The sequence below is a fragment of the Limanda limanda genome, chromosome 19 (genome assembly GCF_963576545.1).
Source record: "Limanda limanda chromosome 19, fLimLim1.1, whole genome shotgun sequence".
Classification (NCBI taxonomy): Eukaryota; Metazoa; Chordata; class Actinopteri; order Pleuronectiformes; family Pleuronectidae; genus Limanda; species Limanda limanda.
Genome location: NC_083654.1, coordinates 20,329,877 through 20,354,480, shown reverse-complemented (window position 1 = coordinate 20,354,480; position 24,604 = coordinate 20,329,877). Strand labels below are relative to the sequence as shown.

The 24,604-nt window shown below is 41.8% G+C and overlaps 3 protein-coding genes across 4 annotated transcripts in view; all 3 read left to right on the top strand.

Moving 5' to 3' along the window:
* cica (capicua transcriptional repressor a) overlaps positions 1–4,327 on the top strand; it is a 37,629-nt gene extending 33,302 nt beyond the window's left edge. Inside the window, exon 22 of the mRNA XM_061092416.1 lies at positions 1,109–4,327. Within this exon, the coding sequence (XP_060948399.1) occupies positions 1,109–1,374 (266 nt within the window). The 3' untranslated portion in view covers positions 1,375–4,327. The remainder of the gene's footprint in view (positions 1–1,108) is intronic.
* Positions 4,328–5,698: 1,371 nt separating this feature from the next.
* On the top strand, positions 5,699–17,489 carry LOC133025616 (glycogen synthase kinase-3 beta-like). Its single transcript, XM_061092328.1, has 11 exons — positions 5,699–6,045; positions 10,313–10,398; positions 10,570–10,671; positions 10,770–10,853; positions 11,358–11,468; positions 11,849–11,979; positions 12,132–12,336; positions 12,519–12,614; positions 13,289–13,475; positions 13,773–13,850; positions 14,004–17,489. The coding sequence occupies exons 1-11, from the start codon at positions 5,856–5,858 to the stop codon at positions 14,063–14,065; spliced, it is 1,332 nt and encodes a 443-aa protein (XP_060948311.1). The 5' UTR covers positions 5,699–5,855; the 3' UTR covers positions 14,066–17,489.
* Positions 17,490–19,221: 1,732 nt separating this feature from the next.
* zgc:91910 (Zinc finger protein 706-like) lies at positions 19,222–24,077 on the top strand. Of its 2 annotated transcripts, none has more exons than XM_061092410.1 (4): positions 19,222–19,276; positions 21,197–21,360; positions 21,931–22,059; positions 23,221–24,077. In XM_061092410.1, the coding sequence occupies exons 2-3, from the start codon at positions 21,226–21,228 to the stop codon at positions 22,024–22,026; spliced, it is 231 nt and encodes a 76-aa protein (XP_060948393.1). In that variant the 5' UTR covers positions 19,222–19,276; positions 21,197–21,225; the 3' UTR covers positions 22,027–22,059; positions 23,221–24,077. The 2 variants fall into 2 exon arrangements, with proteins under 2 accessions (XP_060948393.1, XP_060948394.1); XM_061092411.1 differs by having other exon boundaries at positions 19,229–19,276; positions 21,210–21,360.
* The last annotated feature ends 527 nt before the right edge of the window (positions 24,078–24,604 follow it).

The window sequence follows — 24,604 nt, the reverse complement described above, 5'->3', positions numbered from 1 at the left end:
TTAAATAAAACTTTACTTAAATAGTCCAAAGTAACAAGTCCAGACAGGGAACAGGCAGAAATCGAATGTCATAAATCCAGACAGAGTCCAAAAACCAGGTAGTCCAAACACGGAAGAAATCGCTGGAGAGTATGTACACACACAGGAGACAATGACAATCTGGCAGAGGGTGAGGGGAAACACAGGGTATAAATAGGGAATGCTTAATGACAACAAGGTACAGGTGTGTGGGGAAACCAACAGGAAGTAAAGGTAGACATGAGACACAAGAACCCAGACACCAAAATAAAACAGGAAGTGAAATCAAAACAGACACAGACTGAACAGATCGTTACCTTGTCATATTCAGACATAAATATAAACATTTTGTTTTGTCATAGGCTGATTTGAGCCCTGAGGAAACTTTGGGCACTTGACTATATGCTTCTGCATCATTGTGTCATTCTTAACATAGGTCTTTGCACAGTATTTGCAAATGTACACAGCCTTTCCTTCTACATTGGATGGGGTGAAATGTCTCCACACATGAGATAGTGCACGTGGCATTGTTCTGTAGAATAAGATGAGAAAAAAGTTTGTAAAAAAACACTAATGCAATGCCAGAGAGATATAAATAGTTAGCCAAACAATTGGAATCGTCTGTAAAAATATTTTACAATTTATGGATAAATGAATGGAAATAGGCTAGATGAACAGATGAACAATCCTCAATCAGCATGCTGATATATTTTCCCAGTAATATCATGGAAACTTACCTGACTAGTCCTGCACTCTACAGCAGGCCTCAATAGCCCTGCTGTAGAGTGAAGGATGCTGGGAGTTATCTGTGCATGTGATGGAAGAATGCACAGTGGAGGGTTGAAACTCAACGTTTCATACATCTTTAAAATAGAGTTTTGAATGATGTTTTTATTGCTCAGCGTTTAATTTGCTTATTTTTTTTTTTTTCAAAATACCCAAAATTCCCGAGCTTAATATTCCCGTGAAAAGTGTCCGGAAAGTTTCCGGAAATTTACTGGAAACTTTCCGCCCCTTTGCAAAACTTGATATCGTGAAGTTTGAATCCCTTTAATTTCCCTTCTCCTTCTCCTTCTCTTCTCCGCTCCAGCTCAGGCCACCGCTGCCTTCCAGGCGCGCTACTCCGACACGTTCCCCACCAAGGTGTGTCTGCAGCTGAAGATCCGCGAGGTGCGTCAGAAGATCATGCAGACGGCCACGCCCGGGTCCTTCGAGCTCGGGGGGGCGGCCGACGTCTACCCGCCCGTCCCGTCCCACAGCTCCTCTTTCAATCAATCAGCCCGGGAGGAGGGAGGGGCGGAGCAGCAGGGAGACCGGAGCCGGAGCCCCGAGGAGCCGAAAAGCGAAGGATCATAAGCTGGAGAGAGGATGACAAAGAGGAAAAATCAAGGAGGAGAAGAAGAGAGAGAGAGAGAGAGAGAAGTGTGTCATCCCCACAGAATGTTGTTGGAAGTGTTGAACCAGTACTAAGGAGGACTCCAGCAGGACCTGTTCTACTGGCACTAAGCTCCACCAGACCTGGGCAGATTGAATATGGACTCAAAGATTCAAACTCCTCAAGGTGCGCTTGATTCATCAGACAAAACAAGCCTCAAGAAAACGGACGAGTCGACTTCTGCTCGTTGAGAGTTTTTCCCCCGAAGTATCCAGAGTATTTTCACTCAACACTTTGCCCAGGTCTGATCTCTGCACATTTGTACAGTAGTTTGACACAAACTCTGTGGTACACACTCTCTATCTCTCTGGCACACACAAACCCTGATAATCTCCAGCATACACACACACACACACACACACACACACATCCTTACCAAATCAGACTGTTACTCTTGGTCAGCGATCCCCAGGAGCCGCCACCAAGGACCATGACACACAAAGGCACTTTGTCATTTCTCGTGCAGATGCAGTTTGCTGCTGCCAGCCAGCCAGCCAGCCCTCAGATGCCATTGACTCCTCCTCCTTCTCGCCCGTCCACTCCTCAGCACAGTGGTCGGGACGCAAACACAACCCCAACGACCTCCACTGGGATTCCACAGCCCCTCGATGCTGCAGGACAGACAGCGCACACGTACACACACACCACACACACACACACACACACACACACACACACACGGACACATCTGTGCAGCGTAAGCACTCGTACACAGACGTAGTCAACCCTGGTCTGACCAAGCCATCGGCCTGCACAGTTTTTAGTGATTGTAGTGAGAAGAGAAACTGAAAGCATGACATCTGTCCGCTCCTGTAAAACAACGAGAAGGCAGGAGCCGGGATGACGTGTGACCAATCTTTGCACCTTCAGTTATTGCCATTTTGAAAAGACTGAGTCCTCATTGGCGGGAGCTGATTATTATATGTCTGTATATCTGTTGGGGGTCCCCTCCCCCCAAAAAACCATAAAGAGATTATGTAAAGAGACTATTGGTTGTGAGGCTTTGAAGATTCAACGTTAAGTTCGACACTGACGGCTCCGGACCGAGCGCCGAGGAAACGCAGAAGAAGAAGAAGACGACTGGATGACGTTCATTGGACGAAAGATTCCAGCAAGAGGACGACAGATACTAGTAATAATCGTGAATAAGGACAACAACAACAACAACAACAACAAGACAAGCGTACCAACAGAGAGAACAAGAAGAATTTTAACCAAACTTCTCTGAATCTCCCAGTGGATAATATGATGTTGCTTTCTCTCGTTATTGTTGCCGTGGAAATAACCCGTTTTACCGTGGCCTGTTTTTCTCTCGTGGCTCTCTCGTGTTTCTTCTCCAGCATAAAAGACAAATCGTACAAAAAAAAGAAACTCTGGACAAAGAAGGGGACAGAATCAGTGTGTTGGCCCCTCGACTTTTAATCGTACCTGGGGTGGTTCTCCCCCCCCTCCCCTCCCTCCCCCTCGCCCGGCCCCACGATTTCTCACCAGACATAGAAGTGGGTGAGGGGGGGGGCAGGGGGGGCGTTTGTCGTTTTGTAAAACGTTGAAATCAGGTGTTTGCACAATTTGTGCGGCCCTTCTCGTCTGGGACCGCCGTAAGTTAAATCAGGAAAGTATTGTTTTTAGAGATTGTTTTAGTAGAAAAAAAAATAATAACCTTGTTCCGTATGTTATCAACATCCCTCTGACCCCCCCCCCACTCCCTCCTCCCCCCCCTCAAGTGTTGGTAGAAAGTGCCCTTAAGCACTGGTCCCGGGTCAAGCGCTATGTAGCTCAGGATGGTTCTGGTTAGGGTTAGTTCAGGGAAAGCAGATCCTAGACCAGCCCTGGAGGGCAGTCTCTGGAGCCCTCCCCCTCCTCCCCCCTCTTCTCGACACTTTATCCTTTCCCATCAAATGGTGCAATAGGACATTTTATTTTTTTCTTGGAAATGGGTGGGTTACTCTGTTTGTTTGTTTTTTTTTTGGGGGGGGGGGGGGGGAGGCTCTGTGCCATAGATATTAAATCCAGTGCAGTCAGTCAGTGAGAGGAATGAGCTGTTGTGATACTATCTTTAACTATGGTATAAAAGAAAAACAAAAAAGAATCACACGATTATTGTTATTGTTGAAGAGATAGAGAGTATAACTTACTAAAAGTCAAAGACAATTTTTGAATAGCACTTTTTGGCTCTTTGCTTCCTCAGTGAAGAGTGGGGGTAGTTATTATTATGGGTATCTCTTTCATTTCTCTGTATACAGTTGGATGTGTGAAAAAAATATATATACCGGTATTTCTATAAATGTGCATTTAGGTCTGTGTTTGGGTGTGTGTGTATGTTTTGGCACATGCAGGTAGCGTGTTAACACAATCAACCTTTTTTCGTTCACCACACAGCAACATTATCAATAGTATATTTTTCATTGTATTCTACATTCTATATTCTACTCTAGAGACAGTATTTTTATAGTCACCACGACTATTTTGTCCGTCATCTTGACTGTTATCAAACCCAGTTGATTCAGGATATATATGAAATATATATTCAGGATAGAAAATATATAAATATATATATATATATAAACAAAATACAGGTAATAGAAGACTATCAACTCACATCTCTTAGGAGTTAGGGCTGTAAAGTGTCCATCTGCATGCATGTGCAATTACATGCACGCGCGCACGCACCCACACAGACATATGTGCATACACACACATGTATGCGTGTACAATGTATGATTGTGCTTAAAAATAAACTGTCCTTACTTTGGAGAAGGAATTTTAGGATGAGCGAGGTGAGTGTTATCTCATAAGCAGGCATGTTGACCATGTGCAATATTTCTAAACAACAAAAAAAAACTAAATATTGAAAATATTAAAGATCTAACACAATGTCTGGTGTCAGTTTGTCTATTTCACACGTCTGAACATCAACATGTTTGTCTCGTCTCAAACACGGGACCAGGGTTGCACTCTCTAGTTTGACTTTGCTCCAAATTCATAATGCAAGAGACTAGGGAAGCAACTTTATAATTACACAAACAACTTTATCTGTATCCTATTGGACAGAATCTATAGAGGTCACCACCTCGACCACCGGCCCTGGAACATACAGTGTGTACTTTTCCGTCTGGCCTTTATCAAGCATCTCAGTGTGGAGGGAGCTCATTGGATTAGTGTGAGCCTCTCAGATTCAGGCCATATTGGGTGAGAGGTGGGTTGAGGTAAGGGGACCTCATGGAAGAACTTCACGTGCTGGCAGAGACGCAGGAGGTGGCGCTGACCCGGCTCATTGTGCCTTGTTTACTCTACTAGACATATCATTGCATCACTGATTCAATAGAATATGATTACAGAGAAATTCCAGGTTTCAGGGAAATCAAGTTGAAAATTTAAACGGTGTCGCAAAAAGATGTATCTGACACATGTCAGTCATGATACTTAGCAATAAGGGTTGTATCCCCATTTGAATTATTATCACCTATCTAAAGTACTAATCCTCAGGTTTTAAAATGAGATTAGAAGCTTATTTATGTACTAGCGAAACTATTCTGATTTAAAAATAATCTATGATATTTTTAAATCAGAATTCAAGTTCAAGTTAATTTTCTTTAATTGGAATAAATATATTTTGTACCTTTTTATTATTGCGATAATGTTTAGATTAGATAAATAGATTTTTCATTTGCCTACATCCACTGAAAAGTAATTTTACAGTTGTTTCTTATGCATTATTATCGTTAATGTCATTATAACTTTACAAACATCCAAATAACTAATACTCAGGTTTTAAAATACTATTAGAAGCGTATTTATGTACCAGCTACTCTATTCTGATTTAAAAATAATCAATCATAAGAATTAATTCAAGTTTTTGGATTTTCTTTTATTGGAATACATATAATTTGTACCTTTTTATTATTGCGATAATATTTAGATTAGATAAATTGATTTTTCATTGCCCTACATCCACTGAAAAGTAATTTTACAGTTGTTTCTTATGCATTATTGTTAATGTCATTGTAATTTTACAAACATCTACAGTAGTAATAGTCCGGTTTTAAAATAAGATTAAAAACTAATTTAATTAATTAATTTAATTTAATGTATTTTATATTATCTTTATTAGAGATATTAATACATTCTTGTTTTCCTCGGCCTACATCCACTGAGCAGTCATTCTATATTTGTAGTTCTTGGGCTTTGAGGAAGTCGGAGCAGCCTAGCTGAGCAGCCGCCCCGCTGGACTTCACCTCCCAGGAGGCATTGCGAGCGCTCTGTTTCTAGCTGTCTAGCAACAGACAGCCGGCGGCAGCGGGAGCGGTGATCCTCGGCGTCTCTTCCCTCGATCTGTCCGCCGCCTGGAGCTCTCGGTGAATGGTCTGAACCGAGTGCGGAACCCCGAGCCCTGCGCAGAGAGATGAGCGGCAGCGGGCGGCCCAGGACCAGCTCGTTCGCTGAGCCGCCAGGAGTTCCGGGAGCTGCCGCCGCCGCCTCCTCCGCCTCCGCCGCCGGATCAGCCGCTGCCGTGGGGAGCAGCACAGGAAAGTCCGGGGTCCCGCAGGCCTCCGGCACCAGCTCGTCGGGATGCTCCAACCTGAAGCTCGCTCGTAAGTTCCACCACCGACCGCCGCTTCTCCACCGGAGCTTCCTCCAACATGTACCCGTCCCCCCGGCACCCTTTCCCCCCCTTTTATAAACACACCGGGTCGTAGTGTGTGCCTCAACCCGGAGCAAGACGTCCTCGCTCCCGTGTGGACTGGCTAACCAGCTCGCTAGCATGCTAACTAGCTAGGATGCTAACTAGCCAGCATGCTAACTAGCCACTTGTTTTGCGGGCTGTTGTCAGACCCCAGTCCGACCGGAGGAGGGTGTTTCCCCCTCACATGATGGTTAACGACCCCCCGGTCCCCACCTGAACCCGTTACCCCCCCCCCCCCCCCCCCATCAACCTCACGTTTAATCTGATTTATTGACGTTTCATCACCGGGTCGATATCGATGTGTTTCATCGGGCTCTGTTGTGTCTTTGTGCCAGACTGACACACTTCAACTTGGAGTGGGTGTTGTTGATTTGGGGGGGTGTTGTCCTCCATCAGTGGGCCTCGCCTGTGAAGGGGGTCTCAGGCTGGAGGGTTGCCCCCTCACCAAGGTCACCTGTGGGGCAAAGGCTCAGCAGCAGGTGGCCCGACGCCCGGAGGAGGCGAGGGAGGGATGCGCAGTCTGCAGGAACAGCCGAGGAGAAGAAGCTTTCTGTGGTGAACATGGTGGACGTGTGGCTTATCCTCCTCACCCACTGTGTGCATGCGTGTTAATCCAAACCTTATCATCCATTAGCAGGCAGCGGAGTGTGGCTTTCATATGACACTCTGGATGGGAGGTCAACTCCAGTTCAAAGCCGGGAGAGAACCTGGTTTCCTCTGTTCTCCCTCCTGCAGAAACAGAAACATCAGCAGTGTCCACACGCCTCCGGGCTCCTGAAGCTCAAATGTCGCCTCCGGCTGTTCCAGATCCTCGTATGGATGATGGATGGATCCGTTGTCAGGTCCTGGAGACGTTGAGGCTATTTCAAGAGGCAGGCTTAACCTATTTTACACAGATATCTGCCAGAGAGAATGAAGAGTACATTTTAATTCGGACATGGAGCGTTAAGGATGTAGAAATGGTTCTAGGTCGTCCTGCTGTGGTAGAATACATCCATGGCCTAAAGGCTCTATTATGCTTCTTCGTATCCGTGTCGCGGAGAGGGACGCACGGATACCACGGACTCCTTTTGATTTATGCTTTTCCTACGAACGTCTGTCTGAAAACAATTCACCGCCAAACAGTAGGTGGCGCAACGGAAGACGAGCTCAGAGAAGCCTACCCCATTTCTGGGAAGAAGAAGTCCACGTGTGTTTATTTACCTCTGTCGGCTTGCCTCCCACACACCTCCGGACCTCCTCCACTAGACGCTCTTCAATGTTGCTATCCATTTTCGTATCGTAGCTGTGTTTGGATTTTAACGTGGCCGTCTTATGATATACGAAAGAAAACCGGAAGTTTGAGGTCCTGAAATGTGAAATCCGGAAATGGCATCGTACCGAAATGACGTCGTACGGCAATGATGTCATTAGCGGACCAATCACAGCCAAGGGCTATCCGTAGGCTATCGGAAATATCCACGGATAGTTCGAAAAATCAGAGGTGCACGAAAAGCTCTCCGAGGCGCTCGGAGAGGGCGGTCCTATCTGTCTGTATCCGTAAAAGCAGAGTAGCATAAATTGGCCTTAAGTCCAGTCTTCTAGTTTATAACATAGTGTCCTGAGACTTAATTGGGGGAAAGGCACTGGGGCCGGACCCTCCTGAGTGATCCAGTATCCTGTCACCAGTGGCCAGTCTGTGCTTCGAATGAATCAATGCGCCGATTAAGAAAGATTCGACCCATTTGGACAGAAAGAGGGAATCATCATGAGGTGGTCGGGGTTGATTTTGTGGTCGTGGCCACAAACAAATCCAGTAGATGATTGATTTCGCGGTCCAGGGCGTCAGCACTTCAACGATAAGCTGTTTCGTTAATAGTGACGACTTCTGTAAATCTGAAATCCCCCCCCACTGCCCATTGTGATGGCCATGTCTGCTGTCACAGTGTCCGAGCAGTTGTTTCATTATTCACTGTGTGTGGAGCAGCTCCAGGGTTTGTCTCTGAGCCACTCAGCTGCAGGAGAGATGCTCATATTCACACACTTCACACTATAGCAACACAATGTCATGTCCCTGTCGCTGTGTAATGATTCATGCTTTACTCATTGAGAAATGATAAAACATAATCATGTGATCAACAACAGGGTTTTTGTTAACAGAGCTCATTTCCACAGTTGCTGACAGATATAACCACGATCCACTCGTTTGTAAAGTGTCATGAGAGCACTTTAACTTCTAGAGCAATAGATACTTAATGGAAACCTACAGACTTTCCCCCTATGGAGCAGATGTCCTGGTTAGTTATGGGAAGATCTTGCTGCATTAAACTGCATATTAATAAGCTAAACTTCATTAGAGTTGCTTGGCTTTAAGGTGTAGAGCTCATTTCAGTACCGGGTTCTTGTGTGTATGAAGACGAGACATTAACATAAAAATCCGCTGGTTAATCAGAATAGTTTGTCCTGTTTTTTAAATTTTTAGATGTAGTCGTAACTTTGCTAGAAATCACATCGATTTGAGTTTATCGATGCAAAATCAAAAATAGAGAAAGTTTGACATTTTGTTGAGATATTAATTCCTCCAGGAGATTCAAATTTCCTTCTGTGAATTTCAGGCAAATGACAAGATGCTAAACGTATTTTACTCCGTCAACAACTGACTCCGATATTTGCTTTCTCACTGACTGCCTCTCTGAAACTTTTGAGGAAGTATCTGGACTCCAGTGCAGGTCTGAAAGCAGCTGATGATACATAATTCACCTCCGGCAAGTTTCAAGCCTTGGAAAGTTTATTTTCCCGACTGTAAAAAGCGTAATCGAAGCAGGAAGAGAGCTCTGATATCTCCGGCCTTGCAGACCGATGCGTCCGGATGGCAGGAACGAATCCTGCAAAAACCCGCCCTGCCTTTAAACTGGAGCCCAGTGTGTGTTTGTGTGTTTGTTTGTGTGTCCAGAGGATGAACCCAGTCACTGAGGCAGAGAAATCCCTCACACGGTCACTCTACAGGTCTCACATTCTCAGCTGTAACAGATATCTCCAGCATGTCATTGGATGTCCAGGACACTTCAGTGACTGAGGACAGTTTACTGTATGTGTGTGTGGACGTGCTCAGGCACCAGGACATACAGTTCCTGCTGTGAGACGCCTATAAGAATAAGTGCATTGTGTTGTTTGGTAAACAAAGCAGTAAGTATGAGGACATGCTCAGGCTGACAATGACACAGCACGAGGACAACTACATGGCAAAGGGCGGCTCCATTACTTATTTAAACACTGATCAGCAGAAGAACATTTAATTCCCATCGACTAAATCGCCTCTTTCTCACTATTTCATTGTTACATGTAATATAAATGATTTAAAAGCTGCACAGAAAATTCTGCCTGTGCCGGTCATTATTTTACCTGCTATGAATGAGAGAATAATCTTTTCATAAATCAGTAATTAGTGTAATTGTATTATCTGCACTTCAGCACGCAGACTGGAGGATGCAGGGATCAGACCACCGAGCTTCTGCTTAGTGGACGACCCGCTCTGACTCTTGACCCACAGCAGCCGAGCTCCACTCATTTATGTTTCCACATGCGAGACAATGATGTGTACACTGGGGAAGTCAGTTTTGAAATTTAAATTTTTCTTCCAGGCAGGATTCTACACTAAATTTGTAAACTGCTATTCTGGTTTGATCCAGACAGTCGCTTCAGGATAATATGACAGACTAATCCTCTTAAAGAAAACCTGTCACAACTTAAAACAGTTTATCAGGACAAAGAAAGTGTCTCTGGCCTATTCCTGGATTCCTTCCCAGTTTAATTAGTCCCAGTGTCTAGAAGATGAACTCCTGTCATTCCCTTCTCCTTCCTTGGAGGCTTTTTGAAAAGTTGACATCTGTTCACTGGGCTGTCATTAACCTAAATATTCCACTGGCCAGTGGAGAGGAGGCCCAGGTGTGATGGTCAGCTGCAGTGAGTGTCCTGGGGGGGTGTGTGTGAGAGGAGAAGAGCCAGAGGGACAACAGCCAACTTTAATCCGTCTTATAACTTATCACGTTTTAACACAATAAAGTTGATATGACACACAACTGAAGTGTTGGACTTAAAAGAGATGGAAACAATCGAACAATCGAAGAGACATGATCTGAAACTTTATTATCATATCGCTTGACATCGTTATGATCCTGTTTGTGCTCGTTTCCTAGGAGACAGCGGCAAGGTGACGACGGTGGTGGCCACGCCGGGTCAGGGACCGGACCGCCCACTGGAGGTCTCCTACACTGACATCAAGGTGAGGAACACCAGGACCTTCACAGTCCTCATCCAGAGCTTTGTCCCTTCCATGGAGAAGCTGCTGTTCTTCACCTCCGATACTGGACCCCAGATATTATGACTTTCGAAGGTGAATCTACTTCCTGTTCATGATTTGTCCCTCTTCCCTCTCGTGGTCCTTGTCTTGCAGGTGATTGGAAATGGGTCGTTTGGCGTGGTGTACCAGGCTCGGCTCATCGACAGCCAGGAAATGGTGGCCATCAAGAAGGTTCTGCAGGACAAGAGGTTCAAGGTAAAACGCTCGTAATGTTATTTCTCCACATACTTGCTTTTCTTTTCTGTAACAAGTTATGTATCTAAGTTTTTTCTCTGTCACTCGTGCGTTTGCAGAATCGAGAACTTCAGATCATGAGGAAGCTGGATCACTGCAACATCGTCCGACTACGTTACTTCTTCTACTCCAGTGGTGAGAAGGTACGTCAGCTCGTTACACAGACTCCATCTGATAATTGATGAATAGTCAAATAGGAATTTGACTATTCATCATATTTCTCACTCTTAACTCATAGTTTTACTGTAATAAGAACATTTCAGTTAAACAGGAAATGATAATTGCATGTACTGCACATTAAAGTAGATTACTCATGTACAGCGTGAATCGAAATAGGGAAGCAGTCCATTTCTCTGACTCACAAATATAGTTACATTTCTAACTCTGTTAAATTCCTGGAAACATGTTCATTATTCACAATGTATTCCTTCATAATTCAGTTTGTGAAAGTCCCAGTGTCTCTGCCTCTGAAAATTGATGAGTAGTGATTTTACGTTTGCTCTCAGTCGAGCTCTGATATCTGAACATATTCCTGAGATTTTTGTTGTTCCTATCTGAAAACAGCTTGACTGTATCTCTCCCTCTCTGTGTCTCTCTCTCTCTCTCTCTCTCTCTCTTTCTCTCTCTTTTTGTTGAATGCCGTCCAGAAAGATGAAGTGTACCTCAACCTCGTGCTGGACTTTGTCCCTGAGACGGTCTACAGGGTCGCCCGGCATTTCAACAAGGCCAAGAGCATCATTCCTATCATATATGTGAAGGTAACTTTTACCAGTCGACATTTTCATTCACTGCATCACTCGATGTTGAAAGTACTCTGACAGTTTTGTGAGGAAGGGTTTATATATAGACTGATCGAGGTTAATCTTGAATTTAGCAAATTTAAAAACAAACAAAGGAAAGCAGTATATATACGATTTTTTAACATTTAAGATACATTTATTTGTCCCAAACACATGCACAGACATGCACAAGCACACTCATGCATGGAGGGAAATTTAACCTCTGCTTTTAACCCATCTGGTGCAGGACACACAGATAAACACAGATAAACATAAAGCTACATAAACATAAACATAAAGCTGTAGCCATGTTGTCTCTTCCAGCAGAGTGGAGAGCTGATCTTGTGTTCCCCCCCCAGGTCTACATGTACCAGTTGTTTCGCAGCCTGGCTTATATCCATTCCCAGGGAGTGTGTCACAGAGACATCAAGCCCCAGAACCTGCTGGTGGACCCGGAGACTGCCATCCTCAAGCTGTGCGACTTCGGCAGGTGAGTTCTCGTGATCGGTTCCAGTTACTGTGGAACTTTAACTTTGAAGAACTCCTCTCCCACAATCCTTTCATCGCCTGACCGACCCCTGCACTCTGCTCCCTGGACCTTTTGTCGTCATGTAACGTGATTTCTTGTGTGTGTCTCCCCAGCGCCAAGCAGCTGGTGCGCGGTGAACCCAACGTGTCGTATATCTGCTCTCGGTATTATCGGGCCCCGGAGTTAATTTTCGGGGCCACAGACTACACAGCAAACATCGACATCTGGTCAGCAGGCTGCGTTCTCGCGGAGCTGCTGCTCGGACAGCCCATCTTCCCCGGGGACAGCGGAGTGGACCAACTTGTAGAGATTATCAAGGTGTGTGTTGTTCATAGTCTCGGTGTATTGTGTCATATCGCAGAACAGCGTGTTTTCTATGTCTATCAGATGTGATTTCTAGATATAGGTTAGACTATAACAGACGAGAACTACTGACAGTAGTGTTTCCAGAACTGACATGACACTGATATAACCATTCTCCCCTAACCCTTGATTTCCAGGTTCTGGGAACACCGACACGGGAACAGATCCGAGAGATGAACCCAAACTACACAGAGTTCAAGTTCCCTCAGATTAAAGCTCATCCATGGACCAAGGTAAAGAGAAACCTGAGGATGAGACACACGTGGAGTGAATAAGAACTGAATCGTTCGGTATCAATTAGTCTGCTGATTATATTCTGGATTAATTGTTCAGTATAGAAAACGTCAAATGATAGACAAGCGAATATTCAGACGGACTTTTAATCCTCACGTGGTATGAGACACATTTTACAAAGTTGCATTTTAATGTAAATGAACTCTACAAAAGTAGATATGTTTCCGTGCGTGCACCCCCACTGTAACGATCTACATATTAGTAATTGCCTCAAAAGGAAAACTGATCTGATCTGTCGCCCACTCAGACTGTTTAAATCTGCTGAAGTGCTTTAACGTCCTTCTTCTGAAAGTCGATTAACTCGACACTGACAGGAAACAACGTAAAACCACCACAAGGAGCTCGAGAACATTTACTACAGAGAGGAGAGTTTTAACCTGATGTGATTATTGTGTCAGGAAGTCATGTCGACCTTCAGCAGATAGAAAATAGTTTGTTAATCATTATTATCTGTTGCTTCACACCAGTGATTCAGAAGATCATTAACCGGTCTAAATATTTAGATTCTGACATCAACTTCACAGAACTTTGCATTTAAGGCTGTGAATCGTTGATTTGTAATCTTTTTGTGGCTGTTGTGACGTTAAACCCCAAACCTCTCCTGGTTCTTCAGGTGTTTAAACCCCGCACCCCCCCGGAGGCCATCGCCCTGTGCTCCCGGCTGCTGGAGTACACGCCGGCCTCCCGCTTCTCTCCACTAGAGGCCTGCTCGCACGCCTTCTTCGACGAGCTGCGCCAGCCCAACACGCGGCTGCCCAGCGGCCGGGAGCTGCCCATGCTCTTCAACTTCAGCACCACAGGTACACAAACACACACAAACTCACACAAACTCACTTAGGATGCAGGGATGTAGTCGAGTTACAGCACAACACAAATCAGGAAGAATGAAAAGTGAGATTTCTCTTGTTTCTTGTTTATGAATTGTCATCGCCACATGTTAAGCTCAACACAATAAGGTTGTGTTTCTTGGTTTTGCTTGTTGGGCCGAGTTGTGACCCCCCCGAGGAGCTGCAGTGAATACAACACACACACTATCCTTTTGTCCAGCGACACAATGACTCACCATCTAATAGAAACTCTCCTCTTCTCCTCTGCAGAGCTGTCGATCCAGCCCCAGCTCAACTCCACCCTCATCCCTCCTCACGCCCGCTCGCACACAGCTGCTTCCGCCCACGGTGAGAAACTCACCAGCACCATCACGTCTTAATATTACACTATATATTTACACATCATTAATTGTTATTCAACCACATGAATCATCAAACTCAGTCACATATGTTCAATATGCTGTGGAGGATTCATTCTCAATTTACTTTCTCCTTTTTCAGACGGCACCGGTTCAGATTCATCTCAACACAGCTCAGTACCAGGATCTCTTAACAGCATCTGAAGCCGCTTGTCACCTGCCTGCCTCCTGTCAGCCACACACACACACACACACACACACCTACACACACAGACACACACACACACACACACTACAGCTTTCCTCTGTGCTGCTTGCTCTCCTCTTAGATGATCTGTTTTTGTACAGTACACACGTTGAACAAACTCGTAGTTCTGTAGCTGCCCGGGTTGAAGCCACGGCAGGAGATTGTTACACACACACACACACAGACACACACACGGAGTCGTCTTGCTGCTGCTCAGGTGGGATGTGAAGGTTCGATACACGGGGCTGGTCCTCTGTTATATAACCTTTTTTTTCTTTTAAATCAACCTTTATTTCCCGTTTTTCTTCTTTATATCTGTGTTTATTTATTTGACGTATTGAAATGCATCATGTGAGCTCAACACATTTAGTCTCTACAGCTTTTTTTTGTTAAGGTTCCTTCCATGTTTTTAAATCCCTGTTGTTTCCGTGCTGGACTGCAAACTGCCTGGCCACGACTCGAAATGCCCCCAAGTAGGTCATCAGGGTAACGGAGGTTTTTATTTAACTCGGGGCTGGAGAACTGCTGCAGGGACTGAAACATTCAGAGATTCTCCAGCCACATTATTCATATATATATATATATATATATATATATATATATATATATATATATATATATATATATGATGTATAAGCTCAAGTTAGATCTGCAGCTGGTTTCTTTCCTGTGGACGTGGCAGCACCAGGTAGCATTTCTCAGTGTTTGGTTGCAGATCTGTTGTATTTGTCTCTGACGTGAATCATGTTCAGTAGCTGTATTTTTAGACTGAACTGGAAATCACCCGACTTTGAGGACCAGCTGTTGCTTCTGTTTTAATCCTGAACTAAAGAGCGACACGTTACCATGGAGAAAAAAATAATAATCCCCCCAACCCGTCAAATGGACTCGATGACAGAGTTTTAATTTCCTCTCTGGGCACATTTACACTCACATATACGGTAAATATGGGTGAAATCAAACCCTAAGTGAGATTCCTCCTCATCTTTTAAACATGATTTTATCTTTAGATTCATTTCCTCATCAGGAGGGGAGGGGCTGTGCTGAAAACAATAACTTCCAGAGGGAAACTTGTTCTTCACCGATACTAAATGTACTTAGAGCTTTAAGTGTCAGTGGTGAAGGAAGCGTGAATGTGTGGCTCCGCTTAATCACAGTAATATATTCAGATAGAGACTTTTAATCATGAGCAGACAAAGCTGTTTGTTCTCTGTTCTACCAAATGATTTGTTGTGCTCAGTGGATTATTAGGTAAAAGTGTAAGTTTCCCTGTTTCTTCAATTGGAGACGAACACTGAAGCTTATCTTTAATAATTAAGAAATCCACAGACGGCAACATTGATGCCTCCTAAAGAAATTGTTTGTGCAATTCACCTGCTGAAAGAAATTCAACATTAAACTTCTGCCCATTTTAACCATTCAACAGAAAAATCTGTTTATTCCTTGATTCTACATTTACAGTAAATGACTGTTGACTTGGTTTAGTTCAGGTCACTGAGGTGAAATGTGTCATCCGAGGTTTGTTTCACTCAAATTCAATTCTGTTTTTCATTTTTAGCTCCAAAGATTAAAGCGACGTTCATAGAGCTTCAGCTTGATGCTTCATGCAGGACTTTTAAAAAGTATTGAAACGGTGGAATTCCCCGAAAACGTTGTTATCCTTCCTGCTCTGGTGGAGAAAAACTGTTCTTAACTGTGGAAATGAGCAAACTCTTAACTCTGGATTAAAGGTTTCGAGCGAGTGCTGCTTCGTGTGAACTTGACGAGCAGAAGCTTATAACATTAACTGAGGTTCAGCTGCAGACACGTCACCACAAGTGTTTCATAAACCACATTAATACCAAGGGGGGGGAATTCCTTTACGGTTTGCTGTCGTGCTTCTATCTTTCTGAGGACCAGTTCGGAGTTGTCACCACGTTGAGGAGGCAGCGAATGTATCACTAGTGTAGAAGTGAAAACGTGTGTGTGTGTGTGTCCGACCTCGTCCCGACCTGCAGGTGTTGTAGGAGTAGAGCAGCTGAAGCAGATCTCTAGTCAGCAGTGCACTTGAAAGTTTGTAGAATAGTATATTTAATACTATACCATCCCTCCTCCTGCTGTCTGAACTGCAGCCATCTTTGTTTTCAAACCCGCTTTCATTCTGTATGTGGGGAGCTTTCTGTTTTCTTTCTCCTCCCTCCCCCTCAGCTGCTTCTGGGTTTCAAACTCGCAACCTGCCGGACTTTGTTTGCTCGACTCTTCGGGGGGGCGTCACACTCGGAGCCGTCAGATCCTCTGTGGCTGTGAAACGGTGTGAGGACAAAAACCCTGAGACCGAGAATCAAACATGGCCGATTCTCCTCCTCCTCCTCTCAGAAGCCAGTTATTCCCTCCGCCTACTTTCTGCATCTCTTGTCGCACATGTAAATATCACTGATTTTTAATTTCCCTCTTTTTACTTTTTATGACAGAGTTTATATCTTATTTTCCTCATTTTTCTCTATGGAGCAGTTCTTAGTTTGTGCATTTCTGTAAATATGTTTTTTTTTCACTATCCAAAATGTAAAATACTGCAAAGAAAAAATAAGAAAAAGAAAAAACAGTCTCCTCCTTGTGTTTGTCGAGGATCTTTCTCTCTCTCTCTCTATCTCTCTCTCTCTCTTCAGTGAATCTCAGCTCCTCCCTGTTGCTTCCTCAGTGGGACCAACCTGACTGAATTCATATTGACAGAGCTCCGTTCCAAATCGCTCTCCTCCTGTTTCTGTTGTGAATATTATAATCTAACATAATGATATTAAATGTAAAGGATCATTCCAACCCTCATGTTTGTATCTGCGCTTTCCTCAAAGTCTCTTTCAACAAGCTGCAGGTCTTTGAGTTTCACAACTCAAACCGACCTTGACGTCCCCTAAGAGGAGTCGTTACCTGTGAACCTTCAAGCTGCAGGTTTCTGTGTTTCCCACGTTCTTCTCACTCGCTCGTCCCTTTGGAACAGAACTCTTCATCTTCCTTGTCGAGAAGTGTTTAGACGGATTAGAAATCTTGCTGTGACGTCCAGATAGTTCTCGACCCGGGCATTTTGTTATTGTTATGTGCTCTGTGGTGTTCAGGATCGCTGCTAATAGTCACAAGATGGTAGAAATAAACATGTGAGCTGTGAATGCAGACTGAGGAAACATTTTTTTATTTTAAATTCTCTGAGAAACTTGAGTAATGTCACTGCATCTCCACACGTTATGTTACTTTGATTTACTCCTGTGGTCGTTGGTCTCACTCCGCCCGGATGGACTGATGTGATGGAGGAGGAGGAGGAGGAGAGAGAAAGAACTACAAACATGTCTGTCTCTGTTCTGTGTGCGTACGATATGGACTCATTTAATGTAATAAAGTGATGAAACTGTGTTTGGATTGTCTTCTTTCTTTCCCTCAGTTACTTAAAGGTTGTTCAAGAATTTATTAACTTTATTAACTTTTACATGTTTCACCACAAAATACACTGAGGAGTTTACTGAAGAGAAAAACTACAGAATGACTTTTCCAATTCGATGTAGTGGAGTTCATTAAAAAAATACTTTTTCTAAATGTTTTAAGTTTTAAATTAAGAAAAATATACGAATCTAAACAAACAAGTAGTTTCCAGACATTTGAACAAAAAGCTTTTATGTGAAATAGTTGTTTCAGATCACAGATTCACACCAGACTGACATTAATAGTTAATAAACTTTTCTTGTGGTTTCATTTAAATTAACTTTTCAATTTATCTAGAAATAAAACCATATCAAACTTCACAGAAAACATTTGACAATCCCTCTAATCTGCGTTGAAATCTATTCAAACTAGATAAACTTCGAGCAGCCACAACAAGTAGAATTCAGCAGTAAATATATCAACAGGGACTTTTTTATTTATTTGTATGTTTCACTTCAGTATAATTTGAATTAACTGTTAAGAGTTCAACTTAATTTTACACTTTTTGATTTGAGTAAAACATCAGAACATTTCCCGCACTAACCTGTGTTCCTGTGAGACGGGATAAGAGTTACTACAAACCTGAACATTCAAATCCTCCCTGGTGATTCCTATGTATTTTATTTTAATACTAAAAGCAGAAAGTTTAGCCTTACTCTTATTCTTTCACTTATGTGATTTTATATTTGTTTATATCTTTGGTCTTGTATTTTAGCTGTATCTCTGTTATATCTATCCAACTGTCTGTCCAGCTTCCTTTTTATATAGCTGTATCTATTCCATCTATTCCATTCATTCCATATACACTTACTTCACATCATATGTGATATGTGTTAATATAAACCATACTGATATATATCATTTTATACAATAATATTGTCTTTTGCACACTGTCTACATATTCTTTACACTCATAGTATATTATATTACCTATTGTATAGTCAAATACTTATATTTATACCTCTACTATATATCATATATTATATCATACTCTCTGTATATTCTTTGTATATATAAGTCTATATACACAAATTTATACATGTGTACATGTTATAATTACAATAATTATTATTATATTATTATTATTACTATTATTATATATACTGTTGCCGCCATTATTACTATATACTGCTATTATATTGGTATAATCACTATCATATATAAATATATATTATGTTATATTATATACTATATATACTGTACTATTTTTATATACTGTCTAACAATAACATTACCATCATATCATCAGTACTATTACTATCATCTTGCCACTGTACCTTATCTACCTATTTATGTTGTGTTTCTATTTTTGTATTCTTTCTACCTCAATATTTTTTATTTTATTGTATTCAAATATACCGGCTGCAATGACAACTTAATTTCCCTTCGGGGATGAATAAAGTACTCTATCTATCTATCTATCTATCTATCTATCTATCTATCTATCTATCTATCTATCTATCTATCTATCTATCTATCTATCTATCTATCTATCTATCTATCTATCTATCTATCTATCTATCTATCTATCTATCTATTCTATTTATTCTCTTACTATCTATTTGTATACCCAGCCTCTACCCATCCTGCAGGTGCAGTTCGCCTCCTGTCCGCCCGCGGCGCTGCTCTCCCTCCCCCTCAGTAGTTCTCTCGCTCGCTAGTTTCCTCCGGATTCAAACACCGACATCCACACGACGCGCAGAGAGAGGCGCAGCTCGAAGGTAAAAAGCTCCCGCGACGCGTTTCTCTTCGTTTCTCAACTCCCGCGTCTTTCTTATCGGATAGAGAAGATCCACTTCTACCGGAAACGCGTCACTTTGTTACCAGAACGACTTTTAATGTTCCCGGAAAGTGGCTCACAGGTGATTAGCTCCGGATGCTAACAGCTAGCAAAGGCGGCGCCGGCTGATCCGAGGCCTTCGGGCCGTGTTGACGTCTCCGGATCGAGTCGATCGCTTATTACTCGAGTTCATCGATGATTTAAAATCGATTTCTGAGGCTCCAGGTGATAAACATCGACCAGTCTCAGCTCTACACACTCCCAGTGAAGTTCTAACACAGGAGCTACTGGTATTTAAAGTATTAAAAACACGTCACTGGCTGTTTAACTCGTGTTTATTGTTGTATTTGTTGTTATATTAACGCTTTGTAATGTTTAAATAAGTCGATAAATCAAATCCTGTGTTTGTTCGGGTCCAGTTCGTCAGTCAGGTGTCTGTTAAAGTTCTTTTCCACTGTGTGATGTTTAAAATACTGTGACAAGTGGAATACACTAGTTTAATGGTGGGTTTTTGTACATTTAAGTGGTCGTTTAAAGCTTCTTACTGAAGAACAACAACCTGGTTCCTACAGTTCTTTTAAGGTTGTTCAAGAATTTAACTTTATTTACTTTTACATGCTTTACCAAAAAATACACTGAGGATTTTACTGAAGAGAAAAACTACAGAATGACTTTTCACATTGGAGTTCAGTAAAGAAAGACTGTTTGAATTTTTTTAATTAAGAAAAATATACATATCTAAACAAACCAATAGTTTCCAGACATTTGAACAAAAAGCTTTTATGTGAAATAGTTTCTTTAAATCATCGTTGAATCACAATAATTAAGAACTCGTCTCTCAGTGGGTTTTTGTTCATTTGATTGGTCGTTCAAAGCTTCTTACTGATGAACAACAACATGGTTCTTACAGTTCTTTTAAGGTTGTTCAAGAATTTAACTTTATTTACTTTTACATGCTTTACCAAAAATACACTGAGGATTTTACTGAAGAGAAAACCTACAGAATGACTTTTCACATTGGATGTAGTGGAGTTCAGTAAAGAAAGACTGTTTGAATGTTTTAAATTAAGAAAAATATACATATCTAAACAAACCAATAGTTTCCAGACGTTTGAACAAAAAGCTTTTATGTGAAATAGTGGAATACACTAGTTTAATGACAAGACAACAGGATGTTAAACCAGTGGAAGGTTCCTGTTGTTGATTCAGCTGAAGCATAAGTTTGTTATTTAATTAGTTAATCAACAGAAAACTACATTAAAGGGATCCACAGAGTTCCTACAGTCATGACAAACCTGGAAAAGTCATGGAATTTTAAAATGTGTTTTTCCAGGCCTGGAAAAGTCATGGACAAAAATGAAATCCCAAAAGTTTTGGAAAAGTCATGGAAATTTGTTATATTCCTATTTTCATGTCGTTCATTTACGCTGAGTTTTAAATAATTCATATGCTTTTAAAGAAATACGCTCAAAAATATAAGCAGGCATACTTGGGTTTGTGGCATTTAAGGTAAACTGTATGCCTTGGAATTCTCATTGTTTGTTTAAATACTACTTTTTGTCACTTTTTCGAGATTTCACAAAATGTTCGGTCATGGAAATTTGGTTTAAAGTTATTGAAGAGTCATTGAAATCCATTGGTCACAATATGTGTGAACCCTGGTCACACTCAGGCTCTGTAGTGTTTTTTAAAAATGTGATTTTCCACCATTTTTTGATATAAAATAGTTCAAACAATGTGATTGAAGTTTGTCGTCTACACAACTGGGTTAATAGATGATTCTCACATTTCATGATGGCTGAGGTGGGAGCTCTGGGGCCTCGGGGGGGTTCCCAGTGATCAGTGTTTACAGTGTGTGTAGTTTCCCCCTGCAGGTCACAGCTGAGGGCCATGGCTCGCGGGCATCAGAAGATCCAGTCCCAGCAGAAGAACGCCAAGAAGGCGGCGGAGAAGAAGAAAGGTCAGGCCGCCGACCAGAAGTCTGCGGCCATGGCGGCGCTGATCCACACCTGCCCAGTCTGCCGGGTGAGAACAACACAACCCAACACACAACACAAAACACAACACTAGAGATGGATGTGACCTGAGAAACACACAGTTTCAGTTCATGACTCTTTCCCTTGCACATACTGTATCTCCATAACGTATTGTTTCTTAATGTATTTATGGCCTTATTGTATATATTGTTGTTTTGTTTTTATGTACAGTGCACCAACCACACTATGGCAACTTCCAATATTTGCAAATATACGTGGCAATAAAAAGGATTCTGATTCTGATCTGTCAGAAATAAAGAACAACACATGAAGCTTCAAATGTCTGTGGTGCGCCAGTGAGTTTAGAAGATTTGCTTGTGAAGTACGTAATGGACACAAGTTTAACATGTTTAATAAGAAACGTGCAGATTTAAATAAACACTTTCATTTTACACACGTACACAAGAACAAGACAAACAAAGCTTCAAGTCAATTTAGTTTTATTGAACGTATATATATTTATTTCCCTGCTCCCATGTGTCTGTCGTTCTTCACGTAGCTGAATCTCGTCACGTGATGGAAACCAGACTAAACCGTTTCTCCTCTTGTTTCCTCTCAGAGTCAGATGCCCGACCCCAAGACGTTCAAGCAGCACTTTGAGAGCAAACACCCCAAGTCCCCGATGCCTCCGGAGCTGGCCGACGTTCAGGCTTAAAGAACCGTCTCCTGCAAGACCACCTGAACCCGGGTGAGACCACCTGGCTCCTGCTGCTCTGAATCCAGCATCCTCCTAAATCATCATCACACAATCACAATAATTAAAAAATCGTCTTTCAGTGGAGTTTTGTACATTTAATTGATCGTTTAAAGCTTCTTACTGAAGAACAACAACCTGGTTCTTACAGTTCTTTTAAGGTTGTTCAAGAATTTAACTTTATTTACTTTTACATGCTTTAGCCAAAAATACATGAGAAGATTTTACTGAAGAAAAAAACTACAGAATGACTTTTCACATTGGATGTAGTGGAGTTCAGTAAAGAAAGACTGTTTGAATTTTTTCAATTAAGAAAAATATACACATCTAAATAGTTTCCAGACATTTGAACAAAAAGCTTTTATGTGAAATAGTTGTTTTAAATCATCATCGTTCAATCACAATAATTAAAACTAGTCTTTCAGTGGAGTTTTGTTCATTTAATTGATGGTTTAAAGCTTCTTACTGAAGAACAACAACCTGGTTCTTACAGTTCTTTTAAGGTTGTTCAAGAATTTAACTTTTACATGCTTTACCAAAAAATACACTGAGGATTTTACTGAAGAGAAAAACTACAGAATGACTTTTCACATTGGAGTTCAGTAAAGAAAGACTGTTTGAATGTTTTAAATTAAGAAAAATATACATATTTAAATAGTTTCCAGACATTTGAACCAAAAGCTTTTATGTGAAATAGTTGTTTTAAATCATCGTTCAATCACAATAATTAAGAACTCATCTTTTAGTGAGTTTTTGTTCATTTAAGTGATCGTTTAAATCTTCTTACTGAAGAAAAACAAACTGGTTCTTACAGTTCTTTTAAGGTTGTTCAAGAATTTAACTTTACTTACTATTAACTTTTACATGCTTTACCAAATAATACACTAGAGGATTTTACTGAAGAGAAAAACGACAGAATGACTTTTCACATTGGATGTAGTGGAGTTCAGTAAAGAAAGACTGTTTGAATTTTTTAAATTAAGAAAATATACATATCTAAACAAACCAATAGTTTCCAGACATTTGAACAAAAAGCTTTTATGTGAAATAGTTTCTTTAAATCATCGTTCAATCACAATAATTAACAACTCGTCTTTTTTTTGTACATTTAAGTTTAAATCTTCTTACTAAAGAACAACAACCTGGTTCTTACAGATCCACGATGACCACAGACCTGAGCTGCTGCCCCCCCGAAGGACGTGGACGGACCCCGGGACCCGTCAGGACGCGTGGACATGGGGACAGACAGAGGGGGGGGGGGGACGCAGGACGTGTGTATGTGCTGTGTACGTACGTGCGTGTGTGTTTGCGTGAGAGAAAAACAATAACCACAGGGGGGCAGTAGAGCACCACCAGCCCACTTTTTTTATATTTATTGTGGACCACCTTGCTATACCAGATCGAATGAAACTATGTTGTGACTAACTAGGGGGAGAGTTGACATGTCTGAAAGAGCTACAGGGGGGGGGGGTACTGGTTGAACAGTGGCAGGTTCCACCTCCACGTTCGATTCCTCCGCTCGTCCACAGCGGACACGGCTCTGCTTTGATTTGATTTGATTCGAACAAAATCACGTTTTGTCCCCATCTGGTCTCACAGAGGATTAAATGTGGTAAATGTCTGAAGGTCTCCTGTCCCCTGGTGTCCTCCTCGGGGGGGGTCCTCACTTTCTAACACCTCACCACAGAACCTCACATTCCACCGGACTGCAACTCTCATGGTTACTTTCATTTAATATTCATCAAATCCTTCTACTTATTGCTTATTATGCCACTTCCTCTGCAATAATCCCATCTTTGTTCTGAGGCTCAGCTTCGTTTCACTCTCGCTAACAAACACTCAGAAGTTTCCTCGAGAACCGAACCTGTAGATTTGAGTCCGTAATCAACCGAAAATATCTGTCCCTGTTGTTTCTGCTCAAATGCTCACGAGCAGGAAAAGAAACTTCACAAATTCGCTTGTCTGTACTTTTTTTTTTGTTTCCCTTTTAAATAAATCCATCATGTATTTAATGTGACTTGTCGTCTCAGTTGATTCTGCAGACATTGGAGGAAAAAAGCACTTTATTTCATTTCTGTTTCCACAGGTGAAGATAATGTAAATATCTTTATTCATTGAATACATTTTTAAAATTCTCTTCTTATAGATTCATGTTGAAAACAATAAAAACAAACCAGGCATCACTAACGGCAGGTGGAGCCGTTATACATCATTTGCCATCTGAGTCACTGAAACCTGTAAAAACGTGTGAGAGTTTGGCTTCAGGTGAGGAAGAGGAAAAAGATTCTAGTGTTTAATGCAGTTTAATATTTGTGCTTTTAAACGTCCATCATTCAAACTTTGCTCCAAACAAAGGAATGAGCTTTAGTGTCAAAGATTGAGATTCAGCCACAGGACCATTTAATGTGAACTAGGGTTGCAAAATTCCGGGAATATTCCAAGTTGGAAACTTTCCATGGGAATTAACGGGAATATACGGAAATGTTGTGGGTAATTTATACTAACTGTATTTACCTTGTCATATACAGACATAAATATA

Coding starts and splice junctions, on each gene's coding strand:
- LOC133025616 (XM_061092328.1), top strand. CDS start 5,856: ATGAGCGGCAGCGGGCGGCCCAGGACCAGCTCGTTCGCTGAGCCGCCA. Junction 6,046..10,312: donor CTCCAACCTGAAGCTCGCTC/GTAAGTTCCACC, acceptor CTCGTTTCCTAG/GAGACAGCGGCAAGGTGACG. Junction 10,672..10,769: donor TGCAGGACAAGAGGTTCAAG/GTAAAACGCTCG, acceptor GTGCGTTTGCAG/AATCGAGAACTTCAGATCAT.
- zgc:91910 (XM_061092410.1), top strand. CDS start 21,226: ATGGCTCGCGGGCATCAGAAGATCCAGTCCCAGCAGAAGAACGCCAAG. Junction 21,361..21,930: donor ACACCTGCCCAGTCTGCCGG/GTGAGAACAACA, acceptor GTTTCCTCTCAG/AGTCAGATGCCCGACCCCAA.